Source organism: Haliaeetus albicilla, chromosome W (assembly GCF_947461875.1).
Source record: "Haliaeetus albicilla chromosome W, bHalAlb1.1, whole genome shotgun sequence".
Classification (NCBI taxonomy): Eukaryota; Metazoa; Chordata; class Aves; order Accipitriformes; family Accipitridae; genus Haliaeetus; species Haliaeetus albicilla.
The window spans coordinates 15,991,904-16,018,043 of NC_091515.1; the positions used below are offsets into that span (position 1 = coordinate 15,991,904).

The 26,140-nt window shown below is 41.5% G+C and overlaps 1 protein-coding gene across 5 annotated transcripts in view; it reads left to right on the top strand.

The window, feature by feature from the left end:
• Window positions 1-226: 226 nt before the first annotated feature.
• The window catches only part of LOC104321324 (vasculin-like), a 42,394-nt gene continuing 16,480 nt past the window's right edge, over window positions 227-26,140 (top strand). Inside the window, exons 1-4 of one of the 5 annotated variants that reach the window (XM_069774887.1) lie at window positions 228-423; window positions 1,217-2,255; window positions 3,055-3,122; window positions 12,478-12,597. In XM_069774887.1, the coding sequence (XP_069630988.1) occupies window positions 12,535-12,597 (63 nt within the window). In that variant the 5' untranslated portion in view covers window positions 228-423; window positions 1,217-2,255; window positions 3,055-3,122; window positions 12,478-12,534. The other 4 variants (XM_069774891.1, XM_069774888.1, XM_069774889.1 and 1 more) reach the window with 4 other exon arrangements.

Below are 26,140 nucleotides of genomic sequence, written 5' to 3' on the forward strand. Positions count from 1 at the left end.
TTAGACCCAACGGTGTGCACGATAGGTGGAGCGATCCCCCGTGCATCCAGCGCTGCCAATAAAGAATACCTACTTAATAGTTAATCAAACTATTGAGTCAATTTCTCTGAATCACTCCCGAGCAGTTGCTGGTGCCGGTAAGAGTAACACCGTAGAGCTGTGGTGCCGCACGGCTAATTACGGCGACACCGGGGACTCCACAGGTGGGGCGCACTCTGGGGATTCCCTCACCACCCCACGCGAACGTTCAGGATTGTTCCCGTGACGTCACGGCAGGGGGGCTCACGCCAGCAGGGCGGGGTCGCACCCTCGGTGGCGACCTGGAAGCTCCGCCCCAGACACCCGCGGGGTCGCGCGCCCGATCTTGCGAGGCTTGGGCGCGCAGAAGATTGCGGCTCGGAGCGGCGCCATTTTGGGAGTGAGGTGAGCTGGGAGGCGGGGGGGTGTGTGCGCGCGCGCGCGCGCGTCGCTCTCGCGTCGCTCTCGCGTCTGGGGCTCCCAAGGTTCTTGGGGGGTGGCCTGGTGGTGGTGGGCCGTTGGTGCCGGGGAAGGAGGCGCGGAAGGGCCGCCCCGTTCCTTCCCCCGCCGCGAGGCGAGGCCCGCCCTCGGGGAGGGCAAAGGGAGCTGCTCCTGGCGTGGCGGTGGCGGCTGCTGCTGCGTGGGGGTAGCGCGGCCGGTGAGTGCCTGAACGCGGGCCGCGGCACCCCTGGAAATTAGGGCGAGCGCCCAGCGCGGGCTGGTGGAGCCCTTCCTGGGGCCCGCCGCGGCGCCGCAACAAAAGGCCCGGTTGGGGCCGGGGAGCTGGAGGTCTGCCTGCGCACTTCACAGGCAGGCGACCCCGAAGCGGTGAGGCTTCCCCTAGGCGGCTCCCGCCGCTCCCCTGGGCTTGTTCTGTGTTTAAGCTCGGTGTCCCTGGCCCAGGTCAGCGCCTTCCTCCCCAGGTGCTTCCTGCAGATCATTTATCTTTCCGAATAAAATAAGAAATGCCTCTTTCCGGTTGTTTTTTATTCTCGGAAATTATAAACAGGAAAACGTTTTCACTGATAGGCAGCTTTCTTCAGGATGTGAGTGAATGTTTAACTGAGGCTTCTGTACTCGGGTTTGGCTTCCTGATTACATGTGCGTTTGCTTTTAAAAATTCAGATTTATGTACTTGTTTAACGCCAATTCATATTTCAAAAGGGAAAACTGATTGTTCTGGTTCTTTTTCCCGTAGGCAATTTGGGTTACAAATACAGTCCTGGATACTTGGAGCCTTTTGCTTCAGCTGGTAGGGAGGAAAAAAGGGGGAAACCATCCTGCACCAGTTGCTTCTTGTGAAAGGGGAGAAATATCGGACACTGATCTGGGATTATTTGTCCAAGTGCTTCCTCCTGAAAAGACTTCTGAAACAATCACTAGGCATCTGAGAAGTGAATTGGAAGTTTGAAGTCGTGAGCTTTTTCTTTCTAGCAGTGCAGAGTGCCTCACCCTTGGACGCTTTTGTCCACGTGGCATGGATACATGGCTAAATTTATCAAGTTCTGAATACTTCAACTGCCAAAATAAAGCACTGTTTTGCTTTTAGTTACTTTTTTCTTCCAAGCAATGTTCTGAGTCATAGGCATAACCAGTTTTGTTAACTGGCTCCAGGTTAAATGCAGCCTGAGTTACTGTGTAGATGTTGCTGAAAAGTTTCATGGCAGATATTTTTACCCTTATTTTATTTTTTAGATTTTCTGATATAGCCTTCTGTCATTTCGCAGTGAGACCTATTTTCTAAATGAAGTGTCTAATATAAATTTGTTTATAATTTTTTCTTTTATATTTTATTTTTTTGTTGAAAAATGTTGCCAATAAGCAATGTGGTGGTATCCAGATAGCTGTTGTTTACAAATGCCTCTGTTACCCGAAGCTAGGAAACGTTCCTCAGTTCAGATGTGAAATTTGGATTTTTGGCTTCACAGTTTGTGGTGTAAAAAGTGTATTTATTTCACCTGTAGCTGATGCTTCTTATAGTGAAATGTACATGGAATAGACAAGCAGCTGTCAGAAAAAAAAAAGCTCCTTAAGGTAGAGACTTGGCAAATTTTGGAAATAGCCTTGCAGAATCTGTAAGCAAGAAGGATGGGTAGCTGATTTCTGTGAGGTCAAATCTATGTCAAACAGCTACGAATGTAGTATTGATAAGAACTCTGGATATTATCTCAAGGAAAACAAACTGGAAAAATATAAGTCACGCAGTACTAACACCTTGTGCAGTCCTCTTGGATTAGGTAAGTGTTGTAGTGTTCATAAATCAATTTACACTTGAATAAACATTTTTAGTAGAATGGTTAAACCAGTAACATTTACTGCCTAGAAGATGTTGGGCTTTTTTTGGAGAATGTTGAAATGAGCTTGCAGAATATAATTTTTACTTGCCATTTTTAATAATTAATGGAATATGTTTAAGAATTTGAAGAATACATGTATCGCTACAAAGAGAAATTTGTAAGTACGAGTGTGATTTTTCTGGGAGATTAAAAAATATGTATATCTAGACTGAATCCGTAGGTAACTTATCCTTCATGTTAATATTGTAATCTCAACAATGAGCTGTTATACTTATTGAACAAGTCTGCTGGATGACTTGCGCATCTCAGTCTTTCCATTTGCATTAGACATTTTTGCAGCATAAAGTTACTGATAATGTAGCATTGCTTTTTTTTATTTCCTTCCACTGTTCTTTGTCACTTATGGAAGCCAGGTATTTATTACCAAAATTAATTTACTGCCTATGCAAACTGACTTTTTAATGTGTTGACATTTTAAGGTTGGGTTCAGAGTAATTTCCTATTCTATTATGGGAATGAATGAGTCTCGTTTGAAAGTATACCATAACACCCTCCTCCTCCCCCCCCCCCCCCCCCTTTTGGAAGGATTCAAAACAAAATATAGTGGTGAACTAACCAATTTTACATGTTATTGTTAGATGTATTGCTGCCCCCTTCCCCCCGTAGTGGTTAAATGTTTCTGAAGATAGATATAGTTTAAATGTGGAAATTAATATATTTACAATATATTTTTTTGTAGGTTTGCTTTCAGCTGGATTACTACTGCCTCAAAGAAAATTAAGATGGACAGAACAACTTAATTCAAAAGTCAGTGATAATTTTACTAAGTTCTCTCCCCCCTACCCCACTTTATGAATAATCAAAGTTTTAAATAATTAAAGCATTATCGGGTAGACTGTAAACTGAGTGTCTGGTAAAGGTGACACATTGTCGTGGTTTAACCCCAGCCAGCAACTAAGCAGCATGCAGCCACTCACTCACTTCCCCCCCACCCAGTGGGATGGGGGAGAGAATCAGAAAAAAAAACCAAAACAACTCGTGGGTTGAGATAAGAACAGTTTAATAGTACAGAAAGTAAGAAACTAATAATGATAATAACAACAATAATAAAATGATAATAATAAAAGGATTGGAATATACAAAACAAGTGATGCACAATGTAATTGCTCACCACTTGCCGACCAATGCCCAGTTAGTTCCTGAGCAACGATCTGTGCCCACCCCTCTGGCCAACTCCCCCCAGTTTATATACTAGGCATGATGTCACATGGTATGGACTACCCCGTTGGCCACTTTGGGTCAGCTGTCCTGGCTGTGTCCCCTCCCAACTTCTTGTGCCCCTCCAGCCTTCTTGCTGGCTGGGCATGAGAAGCTGAAAAATCCTTGACTTAGTCTAAACACTATTTAGCCACAACTGAAAACATCAGTGTTATCAACATTATTCTCATACTAAATCCAAAACTTAACACTATACCAGCTACTAGAAAGAAAATTAACTCTCTCCCAGCCAAAACCAGGACACACATTTACCTTAGTCATGACCTTTTCCAAAATTTTTCAGAGATTCTGCAATACTGAAGTATTAGTAATAGTGAGCTAATGAAAAAAATGGTTTTCTCTAAGGGCACTGCAAAGATGTTTGGGAAGATGGCTTGTGTTAAAGCCTTGTAGAAAAGTAATTTTAAACATGTGAAACTGCATCTAAAGATTACTAGAGTGTTGTTTTTTTGGTTTTTTGGTTTTTTTCTCCTGTAACTTGTTATTTTGACCGTAAATGAAAGACTTGCACCTAAAGAAGTATTTTAAATTCTTAGGCTCACTGAAGTAGTTCTGTTCTGTGTGTTGTCTTGTCAGTATCTAAAAGTTGATTTAGCTTTAGTATTTTGCTCTCTTTGAATGGCTTTGCTGTTTTGTTGTTATAACTTCTATTTCAATTTTTCTGTTTTGAAAACATGGAAACTGGAACATGAATAGGAGTCTTCTGTAATCTCTCATGGTTGTGGCTTGGGGCTCTTCTATGTCGAGTCTCAATGTGGCTGGGATTGACTGAATGAACTGAGCCACATGTAAAGGAACCAAACTAACAGAATAGAGTTATCTTCCTTGTTCTTTTAGTTGCGTTAGTCTGTTTTGCTTGAAAACACTTGGTAAATGGGAAGAATTCAGGTGTGAGTGGCTATTTCATTAGATTTTGTCTATTATATGGCCATAAACATAGTAATACAAGTACTTGCTTCTTAAACCATAGAAAAAGTGATGTCTGTCTTATTTCAAGCTATTAGCTTTCAGTGCTATGAGATACTTTTACCTCTTGATAAGAGGTTCTCACTGAAATCAAGGAACTGCATTCCCTCCACTTACTATTTTGGGTGACATCTTTATCTGGACTCTTTCTCTTCTAGATGTTTTGAAGAGTTTGCTTTTTAGCTTTATTAAATTAACTCTTTCTTTACATCTTTCTGGTTGCTGGTAGGATAATTCTTTTTTTTCTTTTCACTGTGTTTGCACTTGGGAAGTGCATTTGTTCTTATTTGTATGCATATGTATTTGACACCAATTCAGGCATGTTTTACAGCTGTGCCCTTGTACCCTAAGCAAAATTCATACTTGGGTGAGGACCACTGAGGAGAAAATGCCTAGTATGCTAGTCCACTTTAATTCCTTCTTTAGATTTTTATTTGTATAATGCTGACAGTCTGTTAAGTGGTTTGCAGACAACTATGAAGATAAGGTCCTTGCCCCAGAGAGCTTATACTTTAAGCCTTGATGTAAACATAGCTTTTGTACTGGAATAACTGTCAGCAGCTTGGCTCTTTTACTGATGCGTTTATTCTGGTAGAATCCTAAAATGGGTACCTTTGTATTGAGAAATTGTCTTGAATGGTGTAGGCTGCTCTGCTGTGTGAAAAAAACTGCTGGTGGAAGCTTTTAAGAGTAAGCAGAGTTTAAACTTGCAGCAAAGCTTAAGTGGAATTAAATCTGTAAAATGATATAGGGAAATCATGTAGATATTTAGCTTTGTTAGTACTTCACAAGCTAATGTATGTTAAGCTCTTTTATCCATTCTAGTGAGATTCTTCCGTTTAAAATGTATGGATAAAACAGTTTGACAGTGATAGTTCATCAATAACTTCTGGGGAAGTTGCTCTTAGTTCTTTATTTTTTAGTACTAGGAGTAAATTCTGTCCTGCAAGGAGAACTATTTGCAGACCTTATTATAAGCAAACTTGAATGATACTTGGCATGCTTTTTGTTTTGTTTTTTTTTTTTTTGTTACTGTGTGGTTTTGAGCATTAGTATTACACAGTGACTGATGATAATGGCCTATGTGGTGCCATCAACTCTTCCACAATCATCTCCTTTCATATTTTGGGTAAACATAGTCTGGGAAACAGCTGAAATTATATAGAATCATTTTTCTGCTTTATATGCTCAGGATATTTTAAAACTGCCACCTTTTTCAACTGCTTTTTCTTCAGATCCTTGTGAAGACTCCAAAGTGCAAAAGCATTCCTGGTGATTTTGTTACATAATGTATGCTGAACTGGGTGGTGATGTTAGTGCACTAATGCTTCAGCTTTTGGACTTTGAACCTTGCAGAGGACAAGAGATTAGTGTTTATCCAGCTTTCTGCTAAATGGTACTGCAAGTGTAGGATTTCAAGCAGGAGGAACCTGGTTGTAGTTTACCTTCAAATATGAAGTTTTTCTGTGTTACAACATAGTTAGCTTTTTTTAATTTACATTTTGGTACAGTGCAAGAAGGAAAACTTTTTTGGATAAAAGTAATGATCAAGGTATTCTAAGCTCTCTCATTAACTTTGTCTCTCTCTAAAACATTTCCTAAAAGATGTTTTGATTTTTGTGACAATAATATTTGATTCACAGAAGTGATGTAAACCCTGTTGCTTGTGAACCATATCTATATACAGAAAGGGGACCATATGATAAGGGGCAGTGGTTGGGATTTTTAGAACACCAGTGTTCCACCAAGTCTTCCGACATTCTAGATCCTTATGCAAAACAAAGGTAGCGAGTGCACTTTAGTTGATTCATCCTCACATAAGGAACTTGAGCCCTAAGTAGAAATGAAGGTGGGTTTTTCTTAGGTGTTTTTGTTTGTTTTTGCTAAGTCACTGTAAAGCTAGGTTTTAGGGCTGTGTCGGTACTAAAGAATGTGTTGGCTTTTTATGGTTAAAAATTGACTGTTACAGTTTGATTCCATACACTTCTCATACCCTGGCATGTCATAAGATTTTTTTGAGGTGTTCAGATTTGACAGAGGACTTTGTCCCATCCTCAGTGTTCTATAGGAAGCCTTAGTTCTCATATATTTTTTTTTTTAAAGATGAGGCAAGAAGGTAAATTAAAAGAATAGATATTTTCTTTTATACTTCCTAATTGTCCACTGTTAGAATACTCATCAGAATAGTTCTGTATTGGATGGTGGGGACAGTGAGACTAAACCTGGAGATTTTACTTGCTCTGCAGTAGCACAGTTGAGAAAGAAGAGGCTTCAGCTGAATTGTTCGGAACTTTTTAATGTCTGTTGAACTAGTGGGAGAGAAGACCTTTAAAGGTTCAACTCCCTTTCCTTTTATTGGAGGTGTGAGTCTTTTGACAATAAATTTTAGAGAACCAAATAACTTGAGAGACCATATCCAAACTTAACCTTGTTTGTAAATTATCATAAGTCCGTAAACCCTCTTCTACACTGAAATGTGGGGGGATGATGATGACACATTTTCCTTTCAAAGTGTTAAAAGGTTGGTTGTAAAGATTGAAGCTTATTCTTTTGTTGTGGCTGTGCATTTACCTGGAGAGAAAATAAGGGAAATAAATACTCTTTAGTTCAAGTAGTTGTCATGCTTTTGCAGCAGTTTGTGATCAGTAGAACTATTTCCATTTTCAAAAACTCCGTAAAGCTTGTGTTAGGGTTTGAATATTCTTTTTTATTAACATACAAATTTTGAATAGCAAAATAACAACTTGAAATTAGCTTGTTTTGCTTTGTTCAAACTAAATGAATGACAGAGTAAGCTGTGTTTTTGAAGGGGAATAAAAATTGAGATGTGTGGGGTTTAAACAAAAGTGTTATTTAAAGCTTACACTTACCAACTTCAAATTAGCGCTATTCTTGACTAGAGATAACAGGGAAGGATATTTTATCACAAGAAATTTTCAGTTTAAAAGAAAATGTGAGGGCTTTTTTGTGGCAGAAGGAAAAAACTTTTGATGGAGCAGGTTATTTTAATGGCCTGCTTGGTTGAGGAAAAATCCTGAACATTTCTGTTTATGAAGAAGAGAGACTGTGTAGTCTGATGGTTAGGATTTGAGCATATAGTTTCTTTGCCTAATTCAGAGCAAAACTTTGTAGTTCTGTGGCTGATGCTAAACAGATGAAGTAAACATTTGAAGCTGGCCCAAGATGGGAGAACTGAAGGGTCAATTTATTCTGTAGCTCTGTTATTCCAGAGTTGCTCTGTTTTAGTGTGAACTTTGCCTGCTGCTGCTGATGCTTCAGGGAAAAAAAAAATTGACCTTGGCAAATAGCTTGCTTGCTTTGTTGTTGTGAAATGCAGTACAGTTGGTATTTGACATATCTCTGATAGTGAACATTCAGTTTTAATTCCCTCATAGAAAATTGTGTGCCTCCCTTCCCTTCTTGTAGATGGCTGCTCTTTTCTAAGATGTCATACAGACTTGCTTATTGGGCCCCTCTGAAATTCATATATGCTTGGTTTGTCTTCCTGACTTAATAAGGATGTGATACAATTGCTTGTACTGCCATGTATTGCCAGTCTGCCTATTGGGTGAAATTGCAGAGTGAAATCTGTAACTTATGTAGTTGTGGTGGCAAGAGTCCCTAATTTAGGACAAATGGTATGAGAATGAGTAAGCATCCTATGTTTTTTTTTTCTCTCCTGATAAACATAGGGGAAAAAGATTTTTTTTTTTTTTTTTTTTTTTTTAAATGAACAGCAGTTGATCTGTTGTGTGGTGTGTGTGTGTAAGAGAAGGCTTGCTAGCAGACAAATGAGTTCTTCGTGGTCTGTCAGTATAATTAAAGCAAATTCCTGTAAATGCTAGTACAAGTGCATATTATTTACTTATTCAAATACTTTAAATGATTTTTTTTTTTTTAAATTTATTTAAAAGTAGAACAGTCCCATGTTTCTGAAAGGCAGAAGTGTTTTTCTAAATTGTTGATCAATGTTACCTATTTGCCTTAGTGGCTTCTCAGTCTTTGTCAAGGCAGCTCTTGTTTGATGTCAAGCTGGAAGGATGTATCAAGTGAATTTCTAAAGAAGTCTCTTCAGTATTTATTAATAACTTCAATCATGAAATGGAGTGTATGCTTATTAAATTTGTAGATACTATGAATCTGAATAGAGGTTGCAAGTGCTTTGGGGGACACAGAATGCAGAAATGTCTCTGCTGGGGATAGCTTAAGAAGTAATGGACTTGAATAGCAGGAAATAAGACTTATGTCAGACCTTATAGAAGAAACCTTTCCAGTGATGCAAGAGTAGTTCAATACTGGGACATGTTGCAGAAGAAAGTGATAGTCTCAGTTGTTGGTCTAACTTAAGTTAGAAAGCAACGAAGAATCAATCAAACTGATGTTTGGCAACCAAGCTGATCATGAAGGGTTTAAGCATAGCAAATCCTGTCTGTGGCAGCAGAGTGGTCTTGCTGACATCCCATTCTCGCTTTTTGTGATCTGTTTTCAATTTACCAAAAATATCTTCCTAAGACTGCAGTGTATCCTAGAGCCATCAGATATTTGCTAGATCATCAAAACAGAGCTCATGCTTGTAGTGAAAATATTTTTATATTAAAATACATTCTAGGACAAACTTGTTGGCAACACCAAAAAGGTAGCATCTATGAGAGTATGTATGAAGCCCAGTAAAACATGGTATTGTCAACTTAAAGCTGGGTAGGCTGTGTACTCTAAAATGTAGTTTTAAAAAAAAAAAAAGATATTTGTCCTTTCCTGACCTGCTATGTGTTTCCCAAATTAATTATGAATAGGGTATTTGTGCCTTTTAGAAGTTAATGAGTAAATAAGGTTTAATAATGAAAATACTCGATTTTCCTGTGTCTAATTGTCAGACCAATATTATGTACAAGCAGATGAGAGAAAGTGTTTTCTTTACTTCAGTGGTGTGGAGATCAGTATCTTCAGTAGTTGCTTTTCTTGGTAGTCTTTAACTGTAAACCTATGAAATTGGTTCTAAAAAATACATTTATGCTTTTGTTATTGTTCTTTTAACAAAATTAGCTGGAAGAATTAGGCCTAAAAGAGTTTCTTTTATGGGCTTACTGAAATTTACAGATATTCTGCTGCTGACTTTGCACTCTGAGTATTGTTTAGTTTTGGCTCAGGCTTCTTTTTTTGTCACTTCACTATACTGTTTTGGAGGAAAGGGATTGACTCATCTGACTCAGCAGCACTATCAAAAACCTTTTTAGAGCTTTTAGTTGGAGAACTGAGAACATGGGGAAGACTTGAATCTGCTTCTAGAATAATTTTTGTGGGAAGAATTATATACCCAGTATCAATGAGCTGTGGACAAAGTTTGGTTAAAAACACCTTTCTAGTCCTTAGATACTTGGTGATCACCAAGTCTCACCTCAGCCCTTGATTTATTTGCGAAGGTAAAAGGTAGGGATGTTAGTAAGTTAAGAATAAACTCTTTTCATGGCAGTTGGATAAATAGTAGTATTAGAAAGCTTGACTAGATTTCTAAAAACAGTAAAGCTAATTTATTAAGAAATCACATTGTTAGTGCTTTTGTTGTCCCATACCTAATAGCCGATTCACCAATAATAACTTGGTAATACCTTTTGGATCCTTTGTTATGTTCTTATTCGGTATAAACCTAATCTCTCCATTTGTTTTTTAGACTGTAAATGCCTTGGTCTGAAGATTTTATTGTGCTGATCTTCCAGTATTGATACCTGTCTTAGTACTTTCTAAAAATTTCATGATTCTTTTGCTTGGAGATGAGAACTGTATCTGAGGGAAGGAGAAAAAAAATATTTTTCTTGCTGTAGTGTGTTCACATTTAATTTGCTATTTCTTAATTTAGCATCTGTTTCTATACCATTGCTAAACATGATTAATCAGTAAAAGTGAACTTGGTTCCTGTTAGAGAAGCTATTTTTGTGACAGTTCTGTGACTCTAGAACTTCCTTTTTTTTTTTTTTTTTTTATTAGTCTGACATAATTGGATTCTTTAGAAAATTTCTCTGGGATTTCTTTTGAAGTTAGTTTAGAAGAGAGTGTTGGATGACTTCAGTAGGGTAATTTATAACAAGTTATTTGGGTGACACATACTTTTAAACTTGTCTCTATTTAATGATAGTGGATTTTGTGCATCTTACCTTATAGTTTAACTCTGGTATCAGAGGTACCTAAAAACTTTAGCATGAGCTCACTGCATAAAAAAGAACCAGCAGCTCAATGTAGTAGTGCAGTTTAATGCTTACAAATCTGCTACATTTCCTTTTAGAAGTTGGAACATTCTCCTCTGTCACTGGAAGTCTGCAGTAGTCTGGTTCAGTTATCAAGTTCAGATTCCACAGCTCTTACTAAAACTTTCTCAAATTACAGCAGCTTTAAAGTGAACTACATCTGTGCTCACTAACAGATCTGCACTCTGTTGTGCAGAGATGTGGAATATGTGCTTATTTGTGTCTCCCTGTAAAATGCATGTGGATGTTAATTATGTTTTCACTAGCTGAATTTCTAATAGTGTGTTGTCCTGGTTTCAGCTGGGATAGAGTTAATTTTTTTTTGTGGTCGCTGGTATACTGTTATGTCTTGGATTCAGTATGAGAAGAATGCTGATAACACACTGATGTTTTCAGTTGTTGCTAAGTAATGTTTAGTCTAAAGTCAAGGATTGTTCAGCTTCTCATGCCCAGCCAGCAAGAAGGCTGGAGGGGCACAAGAAGTTGGGAGGGGACACAGCCAGGACAGCTGACCCAAAATGGCCAAAGGGGTATTCCATACCATGTGATGTCACATCTAATATATAAACTGGGGGGACTTGGCCTGTGGGTGGATCGCTGCTCAGGAACTAACTGGGCATCGGTCAGCGAGTGGTGAGCAATTGCATTGTGCATCACTTGTTTTGTATATTCCAATTCTATTATTGTTATTATTATCATTATTAGTTTCTTCTTTTCTGTCCTATTAAACTGTTCTTATCTCAATCCATGAGTTTTACTTCTTTTATCCCGATTCTCTCCTCCATCCCACTGGGTGGGGGGGAGTGAGTGAGTGGCTGTGTGGTGCTTAGTTGCTGGCTGGCATTAAACCATGATGTGTATATCATACTTAAGATACTTTTGAGTCATTGACAATTTTGCAGTATCTAGCTGCAGAGCATGATTTGCATACCCTTATAATTCAGGCAGTTTCATCTCTTTCTTTCCTTTCTGTGCTATTGTTCAGCTTCAAGTAATATAGTTTGCATTATCTTGCATCTCTTGCTTACTGAGAGATGTTTTCCCACCTGTGGAGAGAGCATGGGGTAGAAAAAGTACTCTTGGGTTTTATCTTAAGCCATTACCTTCTCTTGCCCGTTTTCAAACTAGAGAATTTTACTGGATTTTGACAGTATTTCTGGACATGTAAACACTGTTTCCATTAAATCTAGAGAAAATATGGGGCTTGTGGTGGTCCTGAGCATCTAGTCTTATTAAGGAACTTTACTATGGCCTCTAAGATTAACTTTTAGGGACTAATTTGAAAAATCAGCTGCTTCTAGGAAGCTAATGAAATAGCTCCTGCAATCCATTCTAGATAGTACCGGAAAATATTTCAAGAAGCTAATTTTGCCACAGCTTTCTGATTAGACCTTATGCAAGATGCTTCATCCCATTTATAAGAGGAAATAAAGGAGTGAATGTTACAGTTGTATTTTCATGATGCCTGTGATATATTTGATTAGTGTGACACTTCGGTAATAAAAGTGCAGATGTGATGTTATAAATGAGATGAGGCTAGTTAGATTCTAAAAACAGATCTGTGTGAGAAAATAATACCAGAAAACAGAAGGGAAATAATGATCAAAACACTACAAGTGTAATCCTCTTGTAAGGTAAGCATCTGAAAAGTACTTATTTCTTGTTTTTTCCAATTACAGGGACTTGCCATGAGGTGCTGAAGCCTTGTTTCATTGATTCGGAGAGACTGGACCTAAATGGCGCAGCATGACTTTGCTCCAGCCTGGCTTAATTTTCCTACTCTGCCGTCATCAACAAAGGTATGTTCTTTGCTGTTCTTTTGAACAGGCAGTCTCATTATTAGAGAAGTCTAAATGTCAACCTCAGTCATAGTAAAAATACAAATCTCCTTATGAATATGTGAAGGGTGATAACAGATGATATCTAGCAAGTCTTGCTGTCATGATTTAAATAGTTGGATCTTGGTTGTCAAGCTCGTACCTCCTGTAGGGGTTTTTGCTTGAGCATCTGAGTTCATGGAAAGAAGTATGTGCCCGGACACATAGTCAGAGCTGTTGGATTAAGATTGCCCTCTTCAGGAGTTTAAAATGAATTATAGTATTTTGTGCTAGAAGAACTGAGACAGGCGCATGTGCTTAATGTTCTTGCTTCTGATTTTGCTCTGTGTCCTATGCATTTTACAGAAGTGTAATCCTATCATCCAAGTGATTAAAAAAATGCTTTTGAAATAGACCTTCTGAAATGGCTCTTCAGTTGCTGGTGGGATGCTTGTTACTACTGGTAGCATGTGGCTCTTTCAAATAGTTGTGCATTCTCACTGTGGTGGTTTCATCTAGACTACTGTTACTTTATACAATGGGACAGCTTGGAAACAAGAAATAGCAATCTGAATCGTTAGGATTTGTAAGTATTCTAGGAAGTCTTGAATATGTCTATCTCGTGAATCTTTTTTTCTGGCCTATCCTTCTACTCTTTCTTAATTTGTGTGAATGCAGAAGCAGAGGCAGCACTGGATATTTTACACTCCTGTTGTCTGTTTTATTTCCCTATTTGTAGACCTGTTGTCTTCATTATAATCTTTTGAATGCAATATCCATATCTGCAGCTATGAGAGTGGCATTGCCTTGCTTTAATGTATTTATGTAAGTTTCTTGCTGTCTTTCATGTCTATGGAAAATGTTTAGCCCTTATAAACTTATGGAAATAGGCTTGTACTATTGTTAAATGCACAGTCAGTTGTCACTATTAGTTGTGTTCCCATTGCTTTATTTATATATGTCTACACACACACACACGTACACACATGCATTTTTTAAGTCAGGTCACTGAATGTCCTTATTTTATTGCTCTATTCATCTTTCTTCTACACTGATCTGGCTAGCTGCTTTGTTTAGTATAGTCTATCAGCAACTGTCAGTTGCTGTTCAGGGAACATCAGGCCTATCTGTTCCAGGATGGTTCCTGCAATCTGTTTTCATTCTACTAGATTTCTGGGATATTCAACTCTTTTGATCTGCTTTTTCTAATTTAAATACATTTTCAATCAGAAAAGTAATCAGAGCTTAGTTTAATATGGTGTCACAACTGCAAAACAATCTTTCTCCACATATTTCAAGAATCTGCTGGAAGAGCTTTACCTGCATACTTAAAGTGTCAATATAGCAGGATAAAAATAAGTTCCAGCACTACCCCAGTACTACTCAAATATATCTGGGGTGTGTGTTGTATTTGTCACCTCATTCCTGAATTGTGGGAAATTTCATTGCAAGCATATGTTATGGATCCTGTTCTCTTCCATGAATCTTTGCCTCAAGGAGTTTAGATAGACTTTCTTTCATCTCTTCCAAAAACTCTGTAGTTGTATGCTTTCTCCATTATAATCTTTGTGCTTCATTGTTTGAAATGTAGCTTATTTCCTTGCATTACCTCCTCCCTCAATGATCAGCATTCTGTGATATAGAGTACATTTGGATGTTAAACACTTAAAGTCTTTTTGGTCCTACCCAATGTGTAGTAATTCCTAGTTTACGGAATAAGGCTTATCCTGTCATTCCTCTACAAGACAGGTCTCAAATATTGTGCCCCCCTGCTCCCTGTCCCCTCCATTTCCTAGAATAGATGTTTATTTCTGCTTCCCATATCTCAACAAAGCAGCTGAAGAGAAGAGCAGGTAAGAGGGATGGAGATGAAGAGGAAGAATGGGGTGAGGAAGGCAAGGTGTCTCATGTTTCATGCAGAATGGAGCTGGGATGAGGCTATGGTATCAACAACATTTAGACTTGAGAAGGAGAAACTGAACTCTGCCTGGTCAGTTTTTATTTCCCTGAAAGAGGCACTTTGCATCTATTGCATCTTTACGAGTTTGGTTTCCCCCTCGATCCTGGGTAGACGAGGCTTTCCCTTACGTAGGTAAAGGCTAGCATTAGAATCATAGAATCGTTTAGGTTGGAAAAGACCTTTAAGATTGAGTCCAACCGTCAACCCAACAGCACCATGCCCATTAGAAAAACTTGATGCCAGGAAGCTGGGATTGTAAATGAGTTTTCTTAATGTGACTGATATAGATTACTGCTTGACTGAAATCCATCTCGCCTATTGATGATGATTTCCTCTTAAGGATAAGCTTTTATATCATCTCCCTGTCACTTATATAGGAAAGTCTACTGAGATAGCTGCGTATCCATTGCTCAGTAGCTTTAGTTCAGGTCTGAAACTGATAACTTGCATTAGTGCAGTATTGCAGTTGAGCAGGTGGAAATGGGAAAGCATTGTGAATCGTGAAGCCCTCTTGGGATATGGACAAAACTTTTCAGAAAGGATTGCTGTAAAATGTGTATGGGGAGATTGCAGATAGACTGGTAAACTCAGTAGTTTTTGCAAGCTTACTGTTACTTCATATTAAGCAATAAGACTTCTTATACTTCAAAAATCTGCATTGCTTTCTTTCTTGTTTGGTTAAATCAAGTCAGATAATTCCTCAACTTCCAGAAATTGCCAGTAGATTTCCTGTCGATTACAGTTTACTGTCATCTTTGCCACAAGAGGCTTGATAGACTGATACCTCCATCATGTGGGGAAAATGCAAACTGCATGATCTTTGCACACAATTTAGAGACTTTAGATGCATTATATCAAGTACAACTCAAACACTATATAAAGTGCTGTCAGTTATAGTTTGTGAAAATGTGATTGTTCTTCAAAGTTCATACAAAAAAAAAAAAAAGGGAAGTTAAACTCCAAAGGCAATATTAGAAGGTTGTTGTATGTAAATGAACACATGAAGCTATCTTCTAAAATTTCATCTATGATCAACAGATCTGGAGCTTTTGGAAATTTATGGCAGCTTATTCAAAGTTTGTTTATGAGGAATTATTTTTTACTTAAATATTGAGATTCATTATGATAATTTGTTAACTACTTAGATCTTTTGATAATTTCCTGTGGTTTTCTGTTTTTTCTCTCTCTCCAAGTTTGTCAAGGAAATAATTCACTTCCCAGGTCTCAAACTGAGAGGGAAATCCCTTTTCATTTGATTTCTATACAGTTTGGAAATACATATCTATTGCTTATTTGAGTTTGAATTTTAAGCAGTGGATTTTGAACAGCACCTTGAGCTCTGCTGGGGCATTGTCAGTAGAACTTAGGTGTCATTTTTTGTGTGATTGTCTTGTGGTGGTGGGGGAGGAGGAAATAATTTTCTTCAACATATTTTCAGAAGTAGTTAAACCTATTAATGTGATTTCCTTCTTTTTTTTTTTTCTACTCACTTTGACCAGTGGAGTACTTATAATATTAATATGGCTTGTTTAGATGTTAACGGATAATAACTGTTGAAATAAACTTGGGGCTTTCATTTTCAAATGTGCACCATTACTGCTATAATTTATTTTTTTTTCCCTGAATGTTACTCAGTCTGGAGAGGGAGCAAGCTTCAGGCAGCAAAGTTGATGCTTTTGGTGCAGTAAAGTTGATACTCCCTGGAATCACTAAGCTTACTTTGCTCACATAGTACATTTCCACATTTATGTGCATTTGTGCATTTATGCATTTGTAGCTATTATGGCCCTGGGAAGTGTTGGATCTCTTGTACATGTGCAATGCAGTGGACATATATGTGCATAGTATGTGCTGGAGGAAAGGGGGCTTTGCTTCATCTGCATCAAAGGTTGGCTGTGTGGCAGGGAGGTGCTGGGTAACACAGCTCTCTGCTATCACTCACTGGGATACGTGTGGTATGTGTTATGGAGGATCACACAATCAAATCCAACAGATGTTAAAAATCAGATTTATTTTTCAGAAAAAAAAGTTAGTTAAAACTCTGATAACATTAGTAAACCACAGGCTTAATGATGAAAGGGGAATGAGTACTACACAGCTGACTTAAGAATTCTTAAGATTTAAAAGTGATGACTCAAAATGCGCATATCGCTCACCTAAAAGATGAGGGCTCTCAACCTCGAGGAGTTACCTAGGGCGGCGTTCTGACCCAAGGGGAGAGTCCCTGACTACAGACCCGCTGCTCTGAGGAGGACTGATTCAAAATATCCTCTGGCAGGGCCCCATTTATACCCTTGTCGAATCTGATCTGTGGTCTCTTTAATCCCCATTGGCCAAAAGGTCAACACTTCTGTGTACCTGACGCATGTCTCGATTGGCCAGTTCGGCTTTCAACCTGCGGCCTCTAGGGTTTGGGGTTTTCTTTTTCCTCTCCTCCCTGCCTGGAGAAGTTTTGTTTCCTGTCGGGGCGGGTGTACCTGCCACACAATCCACCCTGTGACCACAGTCACGATTCGACTGGTTTCCTTGGAGTGGTGGTACAGTCACCTCTTGCCTCCAAAGTTAAAAGGGAGCGCAGTCTGGTGAATTTGACGCTCATTGTGGGTCATCATTTCATTCTGGTCTAGAATTAGTGTGGAATATCTGATGCAGGAATATTCAGCGCATGAACAGGTTTTAAGGGGGTATACTTAACTGTTAGTACAGACTTCACTACCAAGCGTTTGATACAACTTATTGCAATACAGATGACAATAATCACAACTACAATCATTATTAAAGATTGGAGGAGGCTGGTCATCCATCCCATCAAAGAAAATCTGAACATATCTAAAACCTTTCCCATCCAATTAGTCCCTAGTGCAGAAGCAATTGCCTCTGAGTCTCTTGCCACTTTCTTTATTTTGTTGATTTGATCTTGAAGCGGCATTGACTCATTTGGAATGTGGACACAGCAGTCGTCCATTGACAGGTTCAAAACTCCACATACGCCCTTCTCTTTCAGTAGCATCAAGTCCAGTACGGCTTGATTTTGGATGGTCATTTTAGTGGTATGTTGTAACTGATTATTCAAGAGTCCCAAACTGTCAGATTTAACATTGGCTAAGGCTGATAGTTGTAAACTCAGTTCTAGAATGCTCTGTTGGTTTCGCACTGGAGCAACTCCTAGCCCAAATATTGATTCCATCAACCACCCAACTCGTGTTGAGGCTTCCTGCCATCCCTTCTGTACACTCCTTGGCCTATGATCCCACCACTTGTATGGTAGGGGCCCTTCCCGGTAAATGGGACAGAGAGAAAGCACAGCTAACATACAGGCTAGTCCCAGGACAGTTGGATATAGTCAGGAATACAAATGGCCATCAGAACATACCCACAGCAAGTTAGGGGGTGTAGGGACAGTGGCTGTTTGACACGAACCTGGTATGGTAGTAAGGGGACGACAGTAGCTTTTCTTGCTACAATCCAGGACAGAGGGTCGTAAGTAGCTAGTATTGCTACATAGACAGCCCTGTGTAAGAGCTTCTCGGGCAGGAGGATCTAGCCATAGTAATGGCATTTCATCTATGTCTTTGCACCCAATTTCCACCTGACAGTTCCAGAGTGGAGATCATCCTGCCAGGGGTATTTTATCCTTTTCTCCATACCAGCTAGGTCCATAGGTGTGTCTAGCCCACATACAATTGAGAGGACAATCAAATGAATTCTGGTTACATTTACCGGGACATTCACTGTTATCCCTTTCGGGGTGTTTAATGCACCACGAGGCATTTAATGGCTTTGTGTATTGTAGGGAACGGTCATCGGTGTTCCATTGAGTACTGTACGCGGTCACACCCCCCATGGAATTTCGGGGCATGGTGTGGTACCATTCCAGCTCCACCCCGTGGTCTCATAGGTTGGTTGGAGGATATAGTTACATCTGGTGTTCCATACCAAGCTAGCATTTACCGCACATGGTGACCAACTATAGAGAACATAAGTATAATCTCCTCCCCTGTCCTCTCTGAACCTCCAGCTAATAATTGTTACACTGCTCCCATGTGAGCTCAAGAGCTCGCAATATGTTGATGTCCTGCACAAATATCGGTAAGGGATCTTCAGCTGATTTGGGGGTAGGCAAGCAAACCGTTACAGAGGTCAGGCTCATCATTCGGGTGAATCCCACCATCATTTTTGCCACGACATTGTCATCCAGATCTTCACCATCCATGCTTGCCACCATCATCACTACCAATAGAAGCACTGGAATGGCTCGTTTCTTCATTGTCCTGTAAGAAAGCACAAAACTAGTCCTCGGTCCTAAAACTGGGTCACCGGGTTAGAAGTCTGGGATTATCCACTGGGCACTGATGCGGTGAGTCTTTCCGTTCCCATCTAAGGCTTCCCAGGCATATAAGCCTCTGGGTTTTACTAGGGTGATAGGAACAATGCCAATGGAGGGCAGTTTCACCATGACAGGTTGGCCCACATATGTCCTCAGTGGGAACTGGTGTCTCTGATCATCTGGTATAGAGTCATCACCCGGTAATGGTCCTATAGGACAAAATGCTTGAATTTTTGGACTTCCATAATTTCCCCATTGGTTATTAATAGTAAAAACTGTCTGTGGTAATCATGTGTGCCAGTTATGGCGTGAGACATTGTCGTGGTTTAAGCCCAGCCGGTAACAAAGCACCACGCAGCCGCTTGCTCGCACCTCCCTGCCCCCAGCCATGGTGGGATGAGGAGAAAATATAAAGAAAGGCTTGTGGGTTGAGATAAGGACTGGGAGGGATCACTCACCACTTATGGTCACGGGCAAAAGACAGGCTCAGCTTGGGGAAGAAACAAAATCAATTTAATTTACTACCAATCAAATCAAAACAAGGATAATGAGAAGTAAACCCAAACCTTAGAACACCTTCCCCCCACCCCTTCCTCCTTCCTGGTTCAACTCCACTCCCGGTTCTCTCTACCTCCTCCCCCTGGCGGCGCAGGGGATGGGGGTTGGGGTCAGCTTGCCACACATTGTCTCTGCTGCTCCTTCCACCTCAGGGGGAGGACTCCTCACTCTTCCCCTGCTCCAGCATGGGGTCCCTCCCACACGAGACAGTCCTTCACAAACTTCTCCAACGTGAGTCCTTTCCGCGGCGGGCTGCAGTTCTTCACAAACTTCCCTGGCTTGGGTCTTTTCCGCGGGCCGATCTTCAGTCACAAACTGCTCCAGTGTGGGCTTTCCCATGGAGTCACGGCTATCTTCGGGGGCATCTGTTCCACTGTTCACTTCCATGGGCTGCAGGGGGACAGCCTGTCATCTCACCACGGGCTGCAGGGGCATCACCTCCTCAGGCGCCCCTCCTCTCCCTCCTTCCTCACTGATCTTCATATCTGCATAGGTGTTCTGCTCACATTCCAGTCCCACTCCTCACTGCAGGTTCCCCTTCTTAAATATGTTATCCAAGAGGCACTACCACTCTCATTAATTGGGGGTTGGCCTGGGCCAGAGGTGGGTCTGACTTGGAGCTGGGGGAGCTTCTAGCAGCTTCTCACAGGAGCTGTCCCTGTAGCCCCCTCCCCCACTACCAAAAAAACCCCGCGCCACACAAACCCATAACAGACATCAGCATGTCTTTTGATCAAGCCATTGGTTTGCTCAATTATACCATTAGCTTGGGGGTAATATGGGGTGTGAAACACCCATTTGATGCCTTCCCCTCGCGCCCAGTCTTGTACCACTGTGGCTGTGAAATGTGATCCATTATCACTTTGAATGCATTCAGGAATAGGTAGAATACCAAACCATTCTCACAAATCCTGGACTGTCTGGTCTCCAGTAGCTGTGCCAAGGGCTGTTGCCATAGATGATCCTGATAGTACCTCCACTTCTGCCAAAATATATTTCCTCCCCTGGGATGGTTTCAGAGGGCCAATGTAATCAACCTGCCACGTGCTCCAAAGAGCCTTGCCTTGTCTGATGTGCTGGGCCAGGGCTTGATTTGGGTGATTAGCCTTAAGCCTTATTTGGCATTGTGGGCAAGCTGTAAGAATTGCTTCACAGGTTTTCATAGACACTGGCCAACCCTGAGATCGGCATTCATAATAGAGATCTGCTTTCCCTGAGTGGCCTGGCTTGATATGCAACCATTCAGCTAGTCTATCCCAATCTTCCTTCTTGCTGGTGACCATCCTGGTTTGGGCCAGGTGGTCCACCTGTTGATTCCATTTCATAGCTGGGGTTCCATCCTGAGCATGGCCCTTCACCCATCCCACCTTTAAAGGCCAAGACCTCCCTATTGCTAGTCTTCTGTCCTCCACACTTTTGCATGACCTACTTCCCACTTACTAGATTCCCACTGACATATCCACTCTGTAGTGCCCTTAAAGGTTGCGTAAGAGTCAGTATAGACGATAGTATCACCATTCTCTATGGCCAGTAATAAAGCCCATAGTTGTCCTACTTGTGCACTACCTTCACCCTCTTCCTTGACTTTCTTCCCAGTACCAATTTCCAATGCTTCTGCTTTATATTGCCATTTTGATCCCAGTCGACGGGCAGATGCATTAGTGAGCCACGCTCCCTGCAAATCTGAGCCTGCCACGAATTTGGGTGCCTCCTCAGTCGGAGAAGGTTTATAAGGTAAACCCAACAAGGTCGGATCGGGGTTCACAGGTTGCTGTAGTTTGAAAACCTTAGTTGGACCCTCCTTTAGTGGGAGCAATTGGCTTATCCCTTCTAGGTATGCATACCATTTCCTAACTGTGGCCTTTTGGGCTACTCCCTCCAGAGGAGGTGACCCATTGAGGATTGAATTTAAGAGAGGGAAAGGACCCTGTACTATAACATCCTGTGAGGTACGCAGCTTTTCAGCCTCCTTAACTGCTCTAGTGAGAGAGAGGACCCCCTTTTCCCAATCTGAATATCGTTGCTCAGTCTCCTTAAATGCAGTTGTCGTGGTTTAACCCCAGCCAGCAACTAAGCACCACGCAGCCGCTCACTAACTCCCCCCCATCCAGTGGGATGGGGGAGAAAATCGGGAAAAAGAAGTAAAACTCCTGGGTTGAGATAAGAACGGTTTAATAGAACAGAAAAGAAGAAACTAATAATGATAATGATAACACTAATAAAATGACAACAGTAGTAATAAAAGGATTGGAATGTACAAATGATGCGCAGGGCAATTGCTCACCACCCGCCGACCGACACCCAGCTAGTCCCCGAGCGGCGATTCCCGCCCCCACTTCCCAGTTCCTATACTAAATGGGACGTCACATGGTATGGAATACACCGTTGGCCACTTTGGTTCAGGTGCCCTGGCTGTGTCCTGTGCCAACTTCTTGTGCCCCTCCAGCTTTCTCGCTGGCTGGGCATGAGAAGCTGAGAAATCCTTGACTTTAGACTAAACACTACTGAGCAACAACTGAAAACATCAGTGTTATCAACATTCTTCGCATACTGAACTCAAAACATAGCACTGTACCAGCTACTAGGAAGACAGCTAACTATCCCAGCTGAAACCAGGACAGCAGTGGAAGAGAATAATAAAGGCCTGGCTGGTCCCTGTGGCCCCTTTTGAAACATGCCACAGTATGAGGCATATGCAGCAAATCCCCATTTCACCCTCAATGGATCTCATGGGTGCAATGGGCCTAGTCTCTGATAAGCCTTAAGCTCATCTTTCAGAGTGTTAAGGTCTTCTGTATGTTGCAAAGTCCAATCCCATTTCCTGTTCTTTTGGGGCAAGTCATAGAGAGGGCGGGCAATCACTGAAAACCCTGGTATATGTTTTCTCCAGTAGCCCAAAGTACCTAACAGCTGTTGTAATTCTGTTTTATTGCCTGGAGTCTGTCCCTTTTCAATAGCTGATAGAGTGTCGTCAGGTACCGCAACTGCTCCAGCTATCCACCATGCCCCCAGGAATTTAATTTCTTGTCTAGGACCTTGACATTTAGAAGTTGGAACGTCTAGCCCATTCTTGACTAACAGATTCCAGATGGCCTCAGCCACTTGCCCTACCTGTTCCTTGTTATCCCCACCAACTAGGATATCATCTATATATTGATATATGTGAACACCTGATGGTACTTCCACAGCATCAAGGAGCTTGGCTAAAGCATTGTGAGCAATAGTGGGGGAGTGCCTATATCCCTGGGGAAGTCAATTAAAAGTGTATTGTGTCCCCTCCCAGGTGAAGGTGAACTGGGGTTTGTCCTCTTCCCTTAGGGGAACCATAAAAAACATATCCTTGACATCTAAAGCAGATGGGTGGGCCGCGGCCTGTATTGCCATTACTATTGAGGTAATACTTGGAACAGCAACAGTTAATGGTGGAGTATTACTGTTCAATCTTCTATAATCAATTGTTAGTCTCCTCCTCCCGTCCGGTTTACGGACTGGCCAAACAGGAGAATTATAAGGGGAATGTGTGTGACTTATAATCTGTCTCTTCTCAAGATCGTTAATTACTTCCGAAATACTCTGGCCGCTGCTAGCAGCGGGTATTGAGAGATACGGGTTACCTTAGATTGCGGAAGTGCAGGAGCAACCTGCAAGGTTCTCACATGAATAGCCTCTGCCCTTCTGCCCCTGAAGCTACACATCCTGCCATTGTGTAGGTACCATTGTTTGCCTGCCAGCACATCAAATCCCAGTATATTTCCCTCATAGGGGCTCAGAGACACTTCCACACTCGTCATTCTCTTTTTCCCAGGTAGCCAGAGTTGAGTTTGAGCTATAGGACATTTTTCTGCCACTCCTGTCACTCCTCTAATGTTTATAGCCTTTCTTGATGGTTTAATTCCTAGCTCACTAGCTTGTCATTTATTTAAAACACTAATTTGGGCTCCTGTATCAATTAAAAATTCTAAACTTATCTGTTTTGGACCCATAGGAATGTGCATATAAGGCTCTTTATCAGCAGACCATTGGCAAGTATTCACCATGCGGATTGGGTGGCCTGAACCCCAAACTGCAGCTTCTAGTTTTTTAGCCCTTCCAGCTCCCCTCGCAGTGCCGTGAAAGGGTCCAGTTTCTCTTCTCGAGGGGGCGGGGTTGCTGGCGCTTCCCTTTGGTCTCTAGTTTTCTCCTCCAGCAATTCCACTAGCTTCCCCATGTCGTCAGTGGACTGTCGGTCCAGCATGGCTCGGGGTGCCCCCAGTGCCAATGCTTTCCACCAGAGATTGTTCCTTCCAGGATCATAATTCCAACCCGGCCGACCCCAGGAAGGAGGCTCAGGCCCCTAGAGAGGGAGGCCGTTAGGGGTGGGGTTTACGACTGGCTTGCTGGACCTTCCTGTTGCCCTCCGCGCCACCGCTCAGCTCCATCCGTCCCATCTTGCACCCGTGAACAACTATACTGTGTAGTACTTCTGCCCAAATCATCACATGCGCGGGTGGGTTCTGGGGGTTCTGCTGATTGCGCTCAAGGGCCCCCTGAATTCTTTCTTCGAGGGACTGGACGTGTACCTATAAAGCATCCAGCAGCCCTCTAATAAGGGGTCTAAGGTGGCGGGGGTCCACCTGTGTGGCCATCGGTATCCCTTGCTGCCCTCTATCATACATGGCCTGAACACAGGCGGCCTTTTCCACTCCCTCCGTTAACTCCAACAGTCCCTTTACCTGGATAGTAACAGGTTCTCCTCTCTCCTTGGGGTCCACACCCCCAGCCCAGTAAGCTACTCGGGACGTTATCAACTGATCACCCGCTGGTCCGTTACTCAGAAACACTCCCGGTGCCCAGAAACCTCTCTCCTTGTCATCACTCAACAGTATCCGATCCGCCCCCCCCCCCCCCCCCCCCCCCCCCCCCGTTAAAGAAACTCCACAAATATTCAGTTTCAGTTTCACCTGGTTTGCGTGAAAACTTAGCTTGTAGCTCACTGAGTTCGGGTCCCATCCAAGGGGTCGTGCGAATAGTGGTTTGGGGATTCCCACCATGTGGATCCGTGTACCTTTCTGTTTTAATAAGGGGTCGCACGTCCCTTTTCTCCAATTCCTCTACCTCTTCAAATCTATTTTCATCAGAGTCTCGCCAAACATCCCCATCCCAATCCTCAGGGTCCATACTCGTGATTAACTTTTGGATTTGGGTGATGCTGGGGGACTTTTTTGCTTATGCTAGCATAATTTCAATCCTTCATTCCAATAGACGCGTCTGCTCCTTTCCTTGTCTTAATTCCAGCTTCAAACAATCTATTTCCCCTTGCTTTTTAGAATTATCCTTTGCCAATCTATCAAAATCACTCTTTTGGCTTTGCGCTTGAATCAAGCAGGCGCCTAGGATGGCACACGCACTGCCTTTGCCTTTGCCATCTTGACTACTTCTGTGGCATTGTTCTGTTCTCTCCATGACCGCTGCTGGGTCAGACCACTTCTCCTTCACCCATTCCATACCTGGGGGAGAAGGGCTACAGCCGTGCCTCTGTAATAATTCCTCTATTAACGCCATCTTGCCGACTATGCCAATTTAATGTTATAGAGGCTCACACTATCAAATCCAACAGATGTTAAAAATCAGATTTATTCTTCGGTAAAAAAAGTTAGTTAGAACTCTGATAACATTAGTAAACCACAGGCTTAATGATGAAAGGGGAATGAGTACTACACAGCTGACTTAAGAATTCTTAAGATTTAAAAGTGATGACTCAAAATGCACATATCACTCACCTAAAAGATGAGGGCTCTCAACCTCGAGGAGTTACCTAGGGCGGCGTTCTGACCCAAGGGGAGAGTCCCTGACTACAGACCCGCTGCTCTGAGGAGGACTGATTCAAAATATCCTCTGGCAGGGCCCCATTTATACCCTTGTCGAATCTGATCTGTGGTCTCTTTAATCCCCATTGGCCAAAAGGTCAACACTTCTGTGTACCTGACGCATGTCTCGATTGGCCAGTTCGGCTTTCAACCTGCGGCCTCTGGGGTTTGGGGTTTTCTTTTTCCTCTCCTCCCTGCCTGGAGAAGTTTTGTTTCCTGTCGGGACGGGTGTACCTGCCACAGTATGTACAACAGTAAGGCTAAGCATTACTTTTGCAGAATGAAAATTTATTCTTGAATTTTTAAGGTGTAACAGCAAAAGAAATGTTATAGTGTTAAAGTAGTAAAGCTAGATAGAAGTAATAGGGAAGACAGCTGCTGTAAGACATGATCTTTTTTGGTTTAATTCCCTTAGGTATGAGTTCTAGTCAGGATGTGTTTTGATTTGAGTGCTATTCTCAACATAAAGTTTGTCATACTGGTATATTAAAGATTTACTTTAAAATTTCTATAATGCCTACTTTATAAGCTGATAATTTGAAGTATATTTGTGAATCTGTATACTTTTGACTCTAGGTTTTACTTATATTTCATAACTAGTTGCATTTGCCTTATTAAGTTATAATGACAAGGCTAATAAACTGGGCCTTTTTAGGGTACAGCTGCCTCTGGTGGAAGCAACTCTTTGCTTTCTATGCAATGTACATGTGTAGTCTCTAACCACCCAAATTAAGATCCTAGACTTCTTTCCTGCCTTCCAAACTGTGATCTCATATCCTTTGTTACTTTTTTTATTTTTTTCTCTGCTGCTACACGTCACTTGTGCTCTGTTCT